At 37.9% G+C, this 15,649-nt stretch overlaps 1 protein-coding gene across 21 annotated transcripts in view; it reads right to left on the minus strand.

The window, feature by feature from the left end:
- Nucleotides 1–15,649, minus strand: part of lrrc7 (leucine rich repeat containing 7) — a 607,301-nt gene that overhangs the window by 20,154 nt on the left and 571,498 nt on the right. For 16 of the 21 annotated variants that reach the window (XM_043699350.1, XM_043699364.1, XM_043699344.1 and 13 more), the window contains 2 exons: nucleotides 13,964–14,083; nucleotides 1,199–1,480 (listed from right to left, as the gene is read on the minus strand). In XM_043699350.1, the coding sequence (XP_043555285.1) occupies nucleotides 1,199–1,480; nucleotides 13,964–14,083 (402 nt within the window). The remainder of the gene's footprint in view (nucleotides 1–1,198; nucleotides 1,481–13,963; nucleotides 14,084–15,649) is intronic. The other 5 variants (XM_043699362.1, XM_043699355.1, XM_043699352.1 and 2 more) reach the window with 1 other exon arrangement.

Here is a 15,649-nt window from a genome sequence, read left to right on the forward strand (position 1 = left end):
AATGAAGAACCAATTACAAAATTTTGAGTGAAAGCGACAGCAAATTTATTATTTTTTTCCAGGGGTTTCAAGGAAAAAGACATGACATCAGGCACACAGCCTGTGAAACTATGTTAGCTCCTTCCAAGCCCTATCTCTCACACATACGTACTAAAGTTAAAAAAAGCAACAATGTCCAATACAAAAGGAACAGAAGAGAATTTACAGTTCAGAGTCTTTGGGTGTCCTTGAAACATCAGGCAATGAGTTGAAAAAACAATTATTAATTTAGTGTCTTAGATCATCAGCAGTAGTTATCTGTTGCTGACTGGATGGATGGCTGAACTGTGGGGAGGGTGCAGAAATGCTTTAGTGTGATTGGACAAGTTGAGTGGGTGGACAAATGCATGCAGATGAAGTATAATGTGGATAAATGTGAGGAAATACACTTTGGTAGCAAGATTATTACCTGGATGGCGATAGATTGGGAAAGGGTAAGGGGCAATGAGATCTGGGTGACCTTGTACACTAATTGCTAAAAGGTGCAGCGAGACATCACTGCACCTGTAACGAATATTCTTGCTATAAAGGTCATCATACCATTTGTCTTCTTCACACCTGCTGCAACTGCATGCTTACCTCGACAGCTACTGATGGGTTATACTGAAAAGGCAGAAAATTAGAGTTGAAGATTATCAGCTCAGCTATGATCTTGTTGAATGGCAGAGAAGACTCAACAGGGTAAATGGCCAACTTCTATTCCTATGTCTTACAGTCTTATGGTCTCAAAGTGGACCAATAAGCTTAACATTCATGCTGTAAGTGTGGTTTCAAAGGTACTGTTATTACTCCAATAATGTGCTTCCATACCTCCTTTGTGACCTCAAAGATTGATCACTTTTGCAGCCAAGCCTAGCATTGACTGTATCTGATGTGCATACACTTTTACAGCTCGGGTAACTATGAGTTAACAGCAGAAAACATATTCATTTTTCTCCTGGTGTGTGGTAATAAAGATGTTATTTATAGTACCGACTGTCAACATAGAAAACCTATTACAGAATAATTAGTGAATTAGGATCTTGTTATTCTGTAAAGGTACTTCTCAATATCATTCTGTGCAATGGGTTTTATTTCCTGAACCATCAGAAACTTTACTAACTAATTGCATGACTAACCAACCTCTTCACAGAAAAATTTTATAAGGTTCCAATTTTACCTGTTCCTGGTAGCTTTCTGTGCTCTTTTGTGGTTTAATACTTGTCAGACATCTGCTGGGTTGAGTTGCTCGAGGACTAGCAATATTCTGCGAAGACGAAATGGCAATCTGCAAAGGCTTCTGATACTGCTGAAGTGTCACCTTTGATACAGCTCCTTCATATTGCTGTTCCCTGGGTCGATGCTGCAGGCTTTGTGGTGAAGACCCCAATGCACTTTGCCCTTGGTGAGGGTGGCTACCTGCCTGTGGGTAATTCAGCCCATTAGGCAAAGATTCAGGAAGCTGTAAAGGACAATCATTACAACTTACACAGACAGATAAAAGAACATAAAGGACACAGGAGACCTAAGTGATGATGACATCAACCCTTGAAAATTGAATAACTTTCTATTGTGTAACTATATTTACAAGTTCCTAAAATACCTTGCTGTAAAATGTCAATGGTTTAGTTATCCAATCGTCTGAATTTTTCAAAAACAGCTACATAGAAAATACTCAAAAACAATTTTGAGAGATCGAAGGGCTGACTTCTTGGAATTCTGAAGCATGGATTTTGGACATGTTTAATTAGCATGTTAGTATTATTCAAATAATTATTAATGTAGTAAGCTGTTGATAAAAGTTTATTCATAAATTTTCAGAGGGACAGGATTTACATGTATTTGGAAAGGCAAGGACTGATTAGGGATAGTCAACATGACTTTGTGTGTGGAAAATCATGTCGCTAACTTGATTGAGTTTTTTTTGAAAAAGTGACAAAGAAGATTGATGAAGGTAGAGCAGTGGAAATTATCTATATGGGTTTCAGAAAGATATTCAACAAAGTTCCATATGGTAGACTGGTTAGCCATTTGGATACAAAATTTTCCAGAAGGTAGGAGATAAAGGGTGGTGATGGAGGTTTGATTTTCAGACTGGAAGCCTATGATCAGCAGTGTGCCACAGGTCCACTGCTTTACGTCATTTATAAGTGCTTTGGATGTGAATATAACAGAAATGGTTAATACATTTGCAGATGACAACAAAATTGTCAGTGTAGTGGACAATGAAGAAAATTATTTTTGAGTACAACAGAACATTGTTCAGATAGGGCAATGCGCAGAGGAATGGTAGATGGAGTTTAATATAGATAAATCTGAGGTGTTGCATTTTGGAAAGGCAAATCAGGGCAGGACTTATACACTTCATGGTAGGTTCTGGGAATGTTGCTAAAGTAAGAGACCTAAGGATGCAGGTGCATAGCTCCTTGAAAGTGGAATCAACAAGGTAGTAAAGAAGACACTTGGTGTGCTTGCCTTCATTAGTCAGTCATTGAGTATAGGAATTGGGATGTCATGTTGCAGCTGTACAGGACATCGGTAAGGCTACTTTTGGAATATTGCGTTCATTTCTGGTCTCCCTACTATAATAAAGATGTTGTTAAGCTTGAAGGGATTCAGTAAAGATTTACAAGGATGTTGCCAAGGTTTGAGGGATTTGAGCTTTTGGCAGAGGCTAAATAGGCTGGGGTTATTTCCCTAGAATATCAGCAGCTGAAGGGGACTTCATGGAGGTTTATAAAATCATGAGAGGCTTAGATGGGGTGAATACACAGAGGGCGGTGCGTGTATGGAATGAGCTGCCAGGGAAAGTGGTGGAGGTTGGTACACTTACATTTCAAAGGCACCTAGATGCATACATGAATTGAAGGGTTTGGAGGGATAGGGACCAAATGCTGTCAAATGGGAATAGATTAATTTAGGATATCTGGTCGGCATGGACAGGATGGACCAAAGGGTCTGTTTCCATGCTGAACAGTTCTAAGAACCTTTTACTCCACTTCAAAACTAAAGGAGCAATGATGACTGTATATGGGAACTTAGTGGGTGAGTAAGAGATTATATATTATATAAGAGGACTACACTTACTATATTCTAATAAAGTGGCTGCAGTGTTGCTCATGGGTAGGCTGGTGTAAAGGAGGGAGAGGTGGGAGTAAAGCTATCAGACAGGGAATAAAGAACATGTAAGGCTGGATAGCAATTAGGGTGAGGAATAAAACAAGCTGTCAGATGAAATGGGAAGTAAAGCAAGAACAAATGTCTGAGAAGAAACAGGGATGGAGTATGTCAATTACTGTTACTTAGCAACAAAAGTAGTGATGCTCAGGAACTGAGAAAGCTGGAGACATTCTGGGGAAAGCAGCAGATGCACTCCTAGGACAGAGACTGCAAAGACAATCAAGAATTTATGATAGAAGTGGAAGATTACCTAAGGCTAGAAGTGATATCAGTGGCTTTTTTTGTAATTGAAGATGGATGTGTCATCATTGCTGGGGTCAAAGATGAAAGTATTGTATATAGATTGTTATATTGTTTTCAGTCTAACACATTCAGAAATAGTGGCATCCATAAATTTTATTTTTGTCAGCTCTAGCAAGGGATAGTTTCTCCCAAAAATAGTAATGGCATGATTTCATTTTGAAATCTGTAAAGCTTTCAGTGACGGTGTTGGAGCAATAAATGGCCAAAAATCTACCGAACTATGGCCAGGTATGATGGCCAGGATTTACAGGTTGGAAATAGTTCCTGATTTAAACATGGCATATCGAGTGCATCTCCAAATGGAGAGGCTGATCTCTTAAGATGCACAAAAATGCTGCAGCGCCCTAAGCTCAGAACCCACCCTATATATTCTGTAAAATTTCTCTTCAGAGGCATTAGAACTTGGATTTTTCTTGCAAGAATCTAGCTCACACTCAAGAGCTGAATAACCTTTTGGCCCAAACCTGTCATAGAGAAGTCATGTATGCAACCTGTCAATTTGTGTATCAACTTGTCAATGTTTAATTCGCACCATGTGTGGAAATTTTGGTCAGTGTGTCCCTATCCCAGGCCTTGCAGCACTTGCACAGATAATATTATTTGGAATATACAAAATTGTAGGAAAACAATATGTTTCTGCAAGGTAAGAGTGCAGACCACATCCAGGCTATCAGAGTGTGCACATGCAATCAATTTTTATTTTCTTTTTATTATATCATATTTAATAGCAGTGGAAGAACTATAAAGGAATAGGTTCAATGAGAAACTATGGAAAAAATGAATCAATGGATAACAGTGAATTGGGTGAGGTCATTGGCTTTTCCTCATTGATAAACTCTTTTGCACTTCATGACTTTATTCCAATACTGTTTGATTGAAGAACAACAGTGAGAATGCTAGCCAGTAGAATCTTGTAAAATCCCAATATCAGGCTTTCTTGCTAATTAATAAAAATTAACTTAAATACTGCGACTCATTTCTTTAATTTCACTGTTACAGTGAATTTTATACTGAATATTATATTTAATTGTGTTTTTGCTGAAAAATAACATGCTATAAACAATTATGGTTTTGAAACCAAGTGATAAAAAGGTAAACATCAGTGGAAATCTAGAAGAGCATGCCCACAAATAGCTCACTGTGTGAGAATTGAAAGATAAATACCTTAGGAGAATTCCAGGGCATCAGATAGAGGACATTGTGAAAAAAATCTGCTCTGTGGATAAGCTTTCTATGTACAAAGACCATCACATTTTCCATGCTTTCACCTGGCACTAACATTGAAAATGTTTAGGAGTTAATAGATGGTGGAGTATGGAAAGCCAGGGATTTTGAGAGTTTGACTTGGCTTTGATAGAATTACATCCTTCTTAATTGTGTAATTCAAGTAATAGTGCAATGATGATCGGGTTAAATCAGTCTCCATAGGTTTGTAAAGTAGAAGAGGAGATTTACCATCCACAGAAATGGTAGGAATTTTATGTTTTGCACTGACAAATATTGTGCATTTGTCAAGTCTTACTAATATGTAATAACATATCACCACAGCCACCTATGAGTGAATCATTTCACATCTTGAGATTAAAGAGTTAAAGGGTTAAGTACATCTAATACCTTGAATCCCAACATCTTCTAATTCTTTGGAATAACTTTTTTTTGATATCATCATCACTGACACAAAACAGACAAACATATAAATGTTGATGACATAGCAGAGCTAACTTCATAACGTAGCCATTATCAACTCTGACTGAAACATTCCTGGGATAGGCTTAAAGAATTTGATAAATCTGAAGCTTCACCACACTGAAAATAGTAAAGTTTCAATTATGCTTCATATATTTTGAGAAATATGGAATCAGTTTGAGGAATAAAGTGGAAACGTACAAATGATTTTTCACTGACTGCTTTTTCCAAGTTTCCCAGTCAAATCTTTTAATACATAACTTAAAGTAATTCCAATGATATTTGTAATAACAGACTTAAAACACAAATCATTGTTCTTCCAAGAAGAAATAATAACTTCAACTCACAATCAATATGTTATTTCCTGATTCAATTTAGGATCACTCTGCTGAAATATGCAGTGAACAAAAAGGCATTTAGCAGAAAGAAAAATTGTGATCAGTGGGATTTTGGATGGTTCAGAAAAGTAAATCATTTGCATGTCTGAGTAATAGTTGATAAAGTGTGGGCAGAAGTAGATCACCAGAATACACAATGTGGTTCAGACTGGGGTATGAACAACAGAAAATGGCCCAGCACTATTTAAAATACTGGGTGTTAGGAGTAACATACATACAGATATATTACAAACAAAAATAGGCCCTTTGGCCCCTCAAGCCTGCTCCTCCATTCAATAGGATAATGACTGATATGATTACTCCATATTACTGCCTACTCCTGATAACTTCCAACCCTTTGTTTATCAAGGCTGCATCTACCTCTGCTTTAAAAATAGTCAAAGATTCTGCTTCCAACTGCTTTTTGAAGAGGAGTTCCAAATACACAAAGTGAGAAAAAGATTCTAATTTTTGTCTTAATTTGGTGACTTGTTATTTTTAAACAGTGACCCCATGTTCTACATGAGGTTACATCCTTTTCACATCAATACTGTCAAGATCCCTTAGGATATTACATGTTTTGATCAAGTTGCCTCTTACTTTTTAAAATTCCAACTGATATAGGTCTAGCCCTTTCAAATTTTCCTCATAAGTAAACCCATTAATTCCAGGTATTATTTTGAATTTAAAGATGCATTTAAATCTTTCTTTAAATGAGAAGACCAATACTATCAATAATACACAATAGCCCAGATGTGGTCATACTAATGCCCTGTAAAACTGAAATCTAACCTCCCTTCTTTTGTATTTAATTCCCTTTGCAAAAAATGATAACATTTGATTACGTTTCCAAATTACTTGCCGTGCATATGAATCTATTGTACTTCATGGACTAGAACCCACACATCCCTCCAAATTTCAGTTCTGAAATCTTTCACCATTTAGACAATACATTTTTTTTCTTATTGTGACTGCCAAAATGGACAATATCAAATTTTCTCACATTAAAATGCATTTGCCAGATCTTTGCATACTCACTTAATCTATCCATGTCCTTTACCTGCCTCCCTATGTCTCCTTCATAATTTACTTTCCTACCTATCTTTGTGTCATCAGGAAATCTAGGAACTATACCATCAATGTGTTCATTCAAGTCATTTCTATAAACTAAAATGTTGTGGCTTTGAGACTGATCCCTGTGGCACATCAATTATTACATTTTATCAACCAGAAAAAGGCCCATTTAACCCTACTCTCTATTTTCCTAGAGGTATAAAATCCATGCCAATATGCCTCCATCTACACCATGAATTTTTATTTTCTGCAATAGCTTTTGATGCAGTATTTTATAAAATGCCTTCTGGAAATCTAAGCAGGGTACATTCATGAACTTACCTTCACCCACAATACACTTATGGGAGGCAATAGTCTAATGGTATTTTTAGCAGACTTTTAACCTAAGAACTCAGCTAATGTTCTTGGGACCTGGATTCAAATCCTGCCAGATCATGAAATTTGAATTCAATAAAAATATATTGAATTAAGAATCTACTGATAACCATGAAACCATTGTTGATTGTCAGAAAAATCCACTTGGTTCACTGTCCTTCAGAGAAGAACCTGGTTTGGTCTTCATGTGACTCCAGACCCACGACAATGTGGTTGACTCTTAACTGCTCTCTGAAATGTACAAGCAAGCCATTCAGTTGCATCAATCTCAATGAAGAAATGAAACTGGACAGAACTGCTGGCATTGATCTAGGAACCAGAAAAGACAACAGCAAAACAGTCCTGTTGACACTGCAAAGTCCTCCTTACTAGCATCCAGGGACTAGTGACAAAACTGGGAGTGCTGCTTAATCAAGACTACTCAAGCAATAGCCTGATATGGTCATACTCGTGGAATTATACCTTACCGACTATGTCCTAAGCACCACCATGACCATCTCAGGATTTGTCCAGTCCGAACCACAGGACAGACACAGTACCACCACAGTGGCATAGTCAGTGGGGAGTTGCCGTGGGATCCTCAACATTGACTCCAGTTCTCAAAGTCTCATAGTATCAGGTTAAACATAGGTAAGGAAATCTCCTGCTGCTTACCATGTTCCATCCTCACTCTTTTGATGAATCAGTACTCCTCCATGTTAAATAACACTTGGAGGAAGCCCAAAAGGTGGCAAGGACAATAGGTGGGGATTTCAATGTCCACCACCAAGAGTGGCACGGCACCTATACTATAGATCAAGCTGGTCAGGTCCTAAAGGACACAAATGAGGAGGAAACTAACAAGAAAGCCTTGACCTTATCCTTACCAATCTTCTGGCTGCAAATGCATCTGTCCATGACAATGTTGGGAAAAATGACCACCACACAGTCCTTGTGGAGACCAAGTCCCACCTACACACTGAGAATACCCTCCACCGTGTTGTGTGTCACTATCATCGTGATAAATGGAACAGACTTCAATCGGATCGATCAATTCAAAATTGGGCACCCCTGAGGCCCTGTGGACCATCAACAGGGGCTAAACACTGGTTCAATGGAAAATGCAGGAGGGCATATCAAGTGTGGCACCAGGCACACCTAAAAATGAGGTGTCAACCTGATGAAACCAACCGAATACTATCAGCTGCAAGCAGTAAACAGAGCTAAGCGATCCCAAACCAACAGATCACATCTAAGCTCTGCAGTCCTGTCTACCATCATTAATGACGGTAGAGGACAATTAAACAACTCACTTGAAGAGGAGGCTCCACAAATATTTGCATTCTCAATGACAGAGAAGCCCAACACATCAGTGCAAAAGATAAAGCTTAAGTATTGCAGCAATCTTTAAGCCAGAGGTACCAGTCGATGATCCATCTTGGTCTCCTTCAGTTGTCCCAAATATCATAAATGCTAGCCTTTAGCCAATTTGATTCACTCTACATCATATCAAGAAAAGTTGGAGACACTGGCTGTGGACCTTGACAAAATTCCAGCAGTATTATGGAAGATTTGGGCTCCAGAACTTGCCACTCCCCTAACAAACTATTCCAGTACAGTTACAAAACTAGCATCTCCACAACAATGTGGAAAATTGCCCAGGGGTGTGTCTTGTATAAAAAAAGCAGGATAATTCCAACCCAGCTAATTAACACTCCATCAGTCTACTCTCGACCAGCAATATATTGATTGAAGATGTCACCAACACTGCCATAAAGCAGAATCTGCTCAGCAACAACCTGCTCACTGGGCAGTTTGGTTCTGTCAGGACCACATAGCTCCTGACCTCATTAAAACTCTGGTTAAAACATGGATAAAAGAGCTGAATTCTAGAGGTGAAGTGAGAGTGACTGCATAAGATTAAAAGTTGGGATGTTTGCCAATGATTACACAATATCCAGCACTATTCACAACTTCTCAGAAATTGAAGCAATTTTGTTTAATGCAGCAAGATCTGGACAATATCTAGGCTTGGGCTGTCAAGTTGCAAGAAACATTCTTACACCACACAAATACCAGGTAATGATCACGTCCAATAAGAGACAATCAAACGATCACTCCTTGACATTCAATGATGTTACCATCGATGAATCCTGCATTATTAATGTCCTGGCAGTTACCATTGACCAGATACTGCATGGACCTTGTCATATCCAGACAGTAGTTATAAAAACAAGACAGAGGGTATGGATGCTCCAGCAAGTAACTCACCTCCTGACTTCCCAAAACCTGTCCATCATCTACAAAGCACAAGTCAGGAGTATCATGGAGTACGCCTGGATGAGTGCAGCTCCAACGGCATTCAAGATGCTTGATACTATCCAGGACAAAGCAGCCGCTTAATTGGCACCACATCCACAAACATTCACTTCTTCCACCATTGATGCTCATTTGCAGCAGTGTGTAGTAGCTACAAGATGCACTGCGGAAATTTAGCAAAGATTCTTAGACAGACTTTCCAAATCCATTACCATTTCCATCAAGGAGGACAAGGACAGCAGGTCCATAGGAACACCACCATCTGCAAGTTCTTTATTAAGTTACTCACCATCCTGACTTGGAAATACATTGTCATTCCTTCACTGTTGCTGGGTCAAAATCCCTAACGGCATTGTGGCATTTAGACTGCAGCGGTTCATGAAGGCGGCTCACCACCTTCTCAAGGGCAAGGAGGGGTGGGCAATGATTGCTGCCAGGCGGAACCAGCCAGCAATGTCTATGACCAATGAGTGAATAAAAACATGTTACCTCCTTAAAGAACTCCAATAAATTGGCTAAACATGACTTCCCTTTCACATAACTGTGTTGATCCTGCTTCATTACCTTGCATTTATCCAGGTGTTCGGCTATAACATCATTAATTATAGATTCTAACATTTTTTCTGAATCAAAGATTTAGCTAACTGACCTGTGATTTCCTGTTTTCTTTCACCCTCACTTTTAATATAAAGGAGTTGTATTCACTATTTTCCAAACTAATGGAACATTCCCCAAATCTATGAAATTTGGAAAAATCAAAAGCAATGCATCAATTATCTCATTAGCTACTTCTTTTAGAACTAAGGATGAAGTTCATCAGGACCCATTGACTTGTCAAATTTCAATACCATTTATAATTTTCTTAAATTCTGCCCTTCCTTCACTTCCTGATTTGTAGTCATTTCTGGGATGTTGTTGTCTCCTCTGTAATGAGCAATGATGCAAAAATAACTGCTCAATGCATATATTATTTCTTATTTACTATTATTAATTGTCTTGACTCACTTTCTATAGGACTTGTGCTTGGTCTGTTAACTTCATTCTTTTTTAAAGACCTAGGGAGACCATGCCTATCTGTTTTTATATTTCTAGCCAGCTTTCTCTCATTCTCTAATAAACGGTTAAGATATTTTATGATTCAACAACTAGCAAGGCTGGATAAAAAGCAGGGCTAGAGACAGAACTATAATGAATAGAAGACAGCAAGGAAAGGATAGTCAGGCCTTGGAGAAAGAGAAAACTATGGACAGAATGAACATCTATATAGTCTCTATATTTCAGTCTAATATTTTGTTGTCCCTAGAGAGTGGGAACAACAAAATAGTAGACTGAAATATAGAGATAACTAAGGCAGAAACAGAAAAAGCAAATACATGTAGATTCTGAGAATCATACTTTTTGAAGAGAGGTTTTAAGTCAGAGGTGCTGAGCTTGTCTATGCAGAGCCACTAGTAAACAGTTTGAAAGGTCTTAGGGCTTTTTTTAAAAGTTGGAATAATAGAAGCAGCCTGAATGGGTGTGGCCAAGCTGCCACAGAATGAGGATGTTTAGTTTTTCAGTAGCAGTTGTTGCTGGGGTAATTAAGAAGTGGAAGGTAATTTTACCTCTCTCAGTTACAGCTAAAAGCTGAGGGTTTTCTTTCTGCTGCTGGAGTTGCATATCAGACAATCGGTTTTTCTGAATTTGCCTTTTCAAGGGTGTCTTTATGTAATATTACTATATTGGAACAATTACTGTTTAGTATTAATCTATTATTCTATTAAGTTTTCCAATAGAGTTAAGTTATTTCAATTTCTTCTTTCTTATGTTGTATTTTACTGTGGTGTATGTTTTGCTTCAAATCTGTCGTTTGATGAATTGAATTACATCCAGAATGTCACACCTGGCACTTAACTTTAAAATAAGAAAAAAAATAGGGTCTAGGCTACCTTCTTAATATATCTTGAGGGGTTTGGTCTGGTCCATAAGAATTTTTGGTTACTTATTCATGAGAATGAACTTGTCACAAAAGGAAACAATACTTAATGGTAGATGTGTGTATTTTTCTGCAATGCTTCAGGTTTCTTCCAACAAAATGACGTGCCTACACCGACAGATAGTTATTTGATATTTTTAGTACACTCTTGGTGAACTGCTTTTTAAAATATTCTAGCAAAAGAGCAATTTAATATATATAGCACTGCCTCATGTCTCCTAGAAATGTTTCAAGATACCACGTAGGAGCAACATTTCTTTCAGCAATTGGCACACTTTAGGCTGTGGATTGGGCTTTAAACTAAAAGTTGGGTGGAGGATTCAGGTGAAGGGAAATTTAAAAATCTAAAAACTAAAATCTAGACATTAGAATAATATAGAAATTTGGTGAATACAAGCAAAGTTAGACAGCAAAGAATGGAGAGCTGAATAGTGATAATGCATCAGCAATTAAGATCTGCAGCTAAAATAATTAGAAGCACGTTATCTGAATATGTACAGTATGTGCAAAAAAAAGATCCAGTTAGATAGCTAGAGATGAATGGCTTAGATCTAATTACCATTACAGACATATTTAAAAGGTGACCAAGGTTGAGAACTAAATATATCACTGTGCACAACATTTCAATAAGAAATGAAAAATAGAAAGGGAGGAGGGACAGTCCTGACAGTAATAGATCACATTAGGGTAATAGTAAGGGAGGAATCTTAGCTTAGAGGATCAAGAAGGAGACTCAACTGTATGGAGACTAAGAATAACAAAGTTTCCAAAAGCACTAGTGCAAATAGTTTATCGGTATATGACAGTAATTTTGCTATTGGACAGAGCATAAGTGAGAAATAATAGGAGCTTGTAAGGAAAAAATGAAATGAAATAACTTTGAGGACTTTAATCTTTATAAAGATTGGATAAATCAAATTGCAAAGGCACCCTTAAAAATGCCCTCAGTTGCAGATTCATAGCTAACATTAGACTAAAGGCAAAATACTTTGGATGTTGGAAGTCTGAATTAAACACAGAGTATGCTGTAAAAACTCAGCAGGTCTGGCATCTGAGGAAAAAGAAACACAGTAAACAGTTTGAGTCCAGGATGATTTCTTCAGAAAACTTATAAAACCTATATAAAAAAAGGACAAACCTTCTCAATGTCAAGGTTAAGAGGGACTTGTGTGTACTTACACAAAGAACACATGCATACACAGTAAGCAATTATGAATGTAGCCTTTATTGCAATGGACTGGTCGACAAGAAGAAGGAAGTCCTGCTATAATTGTACAGAACCTTAGTGACACCTGGAGTATTTTGTGCACAATTTTGATCACCACATTTAAGCAAGGACATACCTGCATTGGAGAGAGCATAGAGAAGGTAGACTGGATTGGTTCCTGGAATTAGAGGATCAATTACAATGAAACATATAAAGATTCTGAACCAGCTCGCAGGAAAAGATATTGAGAGGCTGATTCTGCTGGCTGGGAAATCAGAAACATTAGGGGACAGACGTAATCTGAATCTAAATAAGACGTAATCTTATTTAAGATTCAGGTGAGGAAAAATATCCTAATTGAAGGGTTGTGAATATTTGGAATTCTCTACACCAGACAATTGTGAATGCTCCATCATTAAATATCCTTAGAGCCTAGATAAATAGGTTTTGTTCCCTCAGGGACCAAATCATGTAAAGAACTGGCAGGAGACGTTGGGCTGAGGCAGAAGATCAGTCAGGATCATATTGAATGGCAAATCAGGCTCAAAGGGCCATGTATTCTATCTCTGCTCATATTCTTTAATATTCTTATATTCCCTCAGTCAGAAGATTATGGATCCAAGTCCTATCACAAACCTGAAGACAATAAGTCCTGATTTTAATTGTCTGTACATGAATGGTGTTTGAGGGAGTTCGAATTTATGCTGGCACTTTAGTCCAGCATTAAGGGAAAATTAAGGGATTATCATCATTAGGACCAAATACAGAGGAACCTCAATTATCCAAAGGACACGGGCAGGGAGAATTTTATTTGATTAATTGAATGCCAGATAACATAGTTAGCCAAACATCAGGACCTTGCGATCTTGTTTGGATAATCCGAAATTCGGTTAATCGAATGCCGGATAATCGAGGTTCCTCTGTATTTAACCAGGGTCTATCTGCTAGCTGAGGTGGTGAGAAGTAGTGTAGATAGGTTCACTTGTGACATTCAGGGTAATTATTTAGATAGAAATGGTTTGCAGGGATATGGGGAACAGGCAGAAGATTAACACCAAGTAATGGGTCTGGACTACTGGCTGTCTGTCTGCTGGCCTGCTCTTGCTTTCCACCAGAAATGGCCAAGCAGTTGCTCAGTAGCATTCAACCAAATCCTGGCCATAAAAATCTGCCAGATGTCCAGGGAAGATTACTGCCCTCTCTCACAAGAAGTTAAACATTGCTTCATATACAAGGTGTTCACAAGATCGATTCAAAGCAGATCAGAGCAACAATTTGTTTTTAAAAATACACTGACAACATGTATATCAAAAGCTTAAATTCGCCATTTGGAAAGTCTAAACCATAAAGGGAAAGTGAAACAGAATACATTGCTGAGAATGCAAAGGAACTTAATGAAACAAGTATGACATCAGAAAACATAAATGTGTGGCATTAGGCAGCAAAAAATTAAATCCAATATGGTCTAACCTTTTTAACAATGCTCTCTGGTGGTACATCCCTCCTTCCCAGTGCATATGTGCTCCATTGACTGGTGGGAGATATATCCTCCAGTTCACTGTCATGCACATTGCTCTGTTGTGATGGAGTCTGAAGATAGAATATCAACACATTAATGATTGGTGCGAGATACCTGCGTAATTCAACAATAAACAACATTAATAGTTGTGAATTTCCCCAATATGTAAAAGCATTGATGTGGAATTCAGCACTTTGAATCAGAGAGGCCTAAGGTATAACTCCCGAATTGTTTATTTGACCATCACCCTGAGCCGCAGTGTATTCGTAACTAGTTTCAGATGATGGGGATAAATTAAATGAAAAAAAAATCAACCAGAGAAGCAATTTCTTGCTTCAAGTCACTTCTCTAAAAAAAGGGGATGTGGAATGCATATGACAGAGATCTGTCTAATACCCTGTTTGCATTCGCCATCTAGGCTAATACATGGATAGAGTGAATACAGAATAAAAGCATTTTTAAAAATTATAACAGAAAATATCCTGCATTCTGTGTAGTAATAGAATCCAATAAGCTTGCAAGCATCCTTATAACAATTCTGTAATATTAAACCTGGTGCACAGACAGATAATAGCAGATTATAATGTGGCTGCATAAGCCTTACTAATGTTGGAATAAAAAATGCAAGGTAAAAAAGCTGAAAGGTTAGCAAAGTACAACTATATTTTGTTAATGTTTCTAAGTTAAAATGTTATAATTATATTTTAAAAGCAAAGGAGTGTGATTGAAACAGACAGAGATACTGCATGCTGCATGCTGAGTCTAAACCATCTCACAGCATGCACTATCACTTTTTTTTAACACCTATCTAATCTATTTATATGCTGAATTTGCAACAGCACCAATTACACTGTATCAGCAAGTGAGAAGACATATATATTGTACTAAAGCTCTCCTTTTTATTCAGATAAAATCAGGTAGGACACATTATTTGCCAATTCTAATTTTCTACCGCAAGCCAAAGAGTGGTGTTGCTTGGTTGCCACTGGAGTTGCTAGATTGGAGAAAAGCCCAGTAAAAGGATACCTCAGGCTTTCCCTTGGGATGACCAAGGAACACTTCTGCACCTTCGAGCCCACATGCAAGCTTAAAATAAATCTTAAAAACTTATTTTACTGTGCCTTTTCTGAGCCATTATGCAGATCTGGCAGTTTTAGTTGCACAGGGAAGCTACTATTTCTCCCCAACTCAGACCTCAGGTAAAAATAGTAGTTCAGTCCCAATGGCATAATTGGGGAGTTAATGGAACCTTGCCTTTGAGCTTATATATCATAGTTCAGCATATGGAGGCATCTAGCTTCAAATTGTGTGAGGGCTTTGAACAGACCAGGGACATCATTCTGTCTTATATGAAGGAAAAGGTCACATCGAATATGACAATGATACCAACACGATAAAGCCTTTGTTGACTGCTCAGATAATTTTGATGGCTATTTGCGTAATGTGATGGGAACTCAGATGAATACTAACTTGCCGGTGGCTACCAATGTTGTCAGGGGTTTCCAGAATGTTATGTCATTCCTACATTCTGTATCAATGCAGAATCATAAGAGTGCTGAAGGGCACTTACATTGGAGACCACATCCATCTGCAGCAGGGCAATAATTAATACTTGGTCCATTAGATGTCCAGCAAAT

Source organism: Chiloscyllium plagiosum, chromosome 11 (genome assembly GCF_004010195.1).
Source record: "Chiloscyllium plagiosum isolate BGI_BamShark_2017 chromosome 11, ASM401019v2, whole genome shotgun sequence".
Lineage (NCBI taxonomy): Eukaryota > Metazoa > Chordata > Chondrichthyes > Orectolobiformes > Hemiscylliidae > Chiloscyllium > Chiloscyllium plagiosum.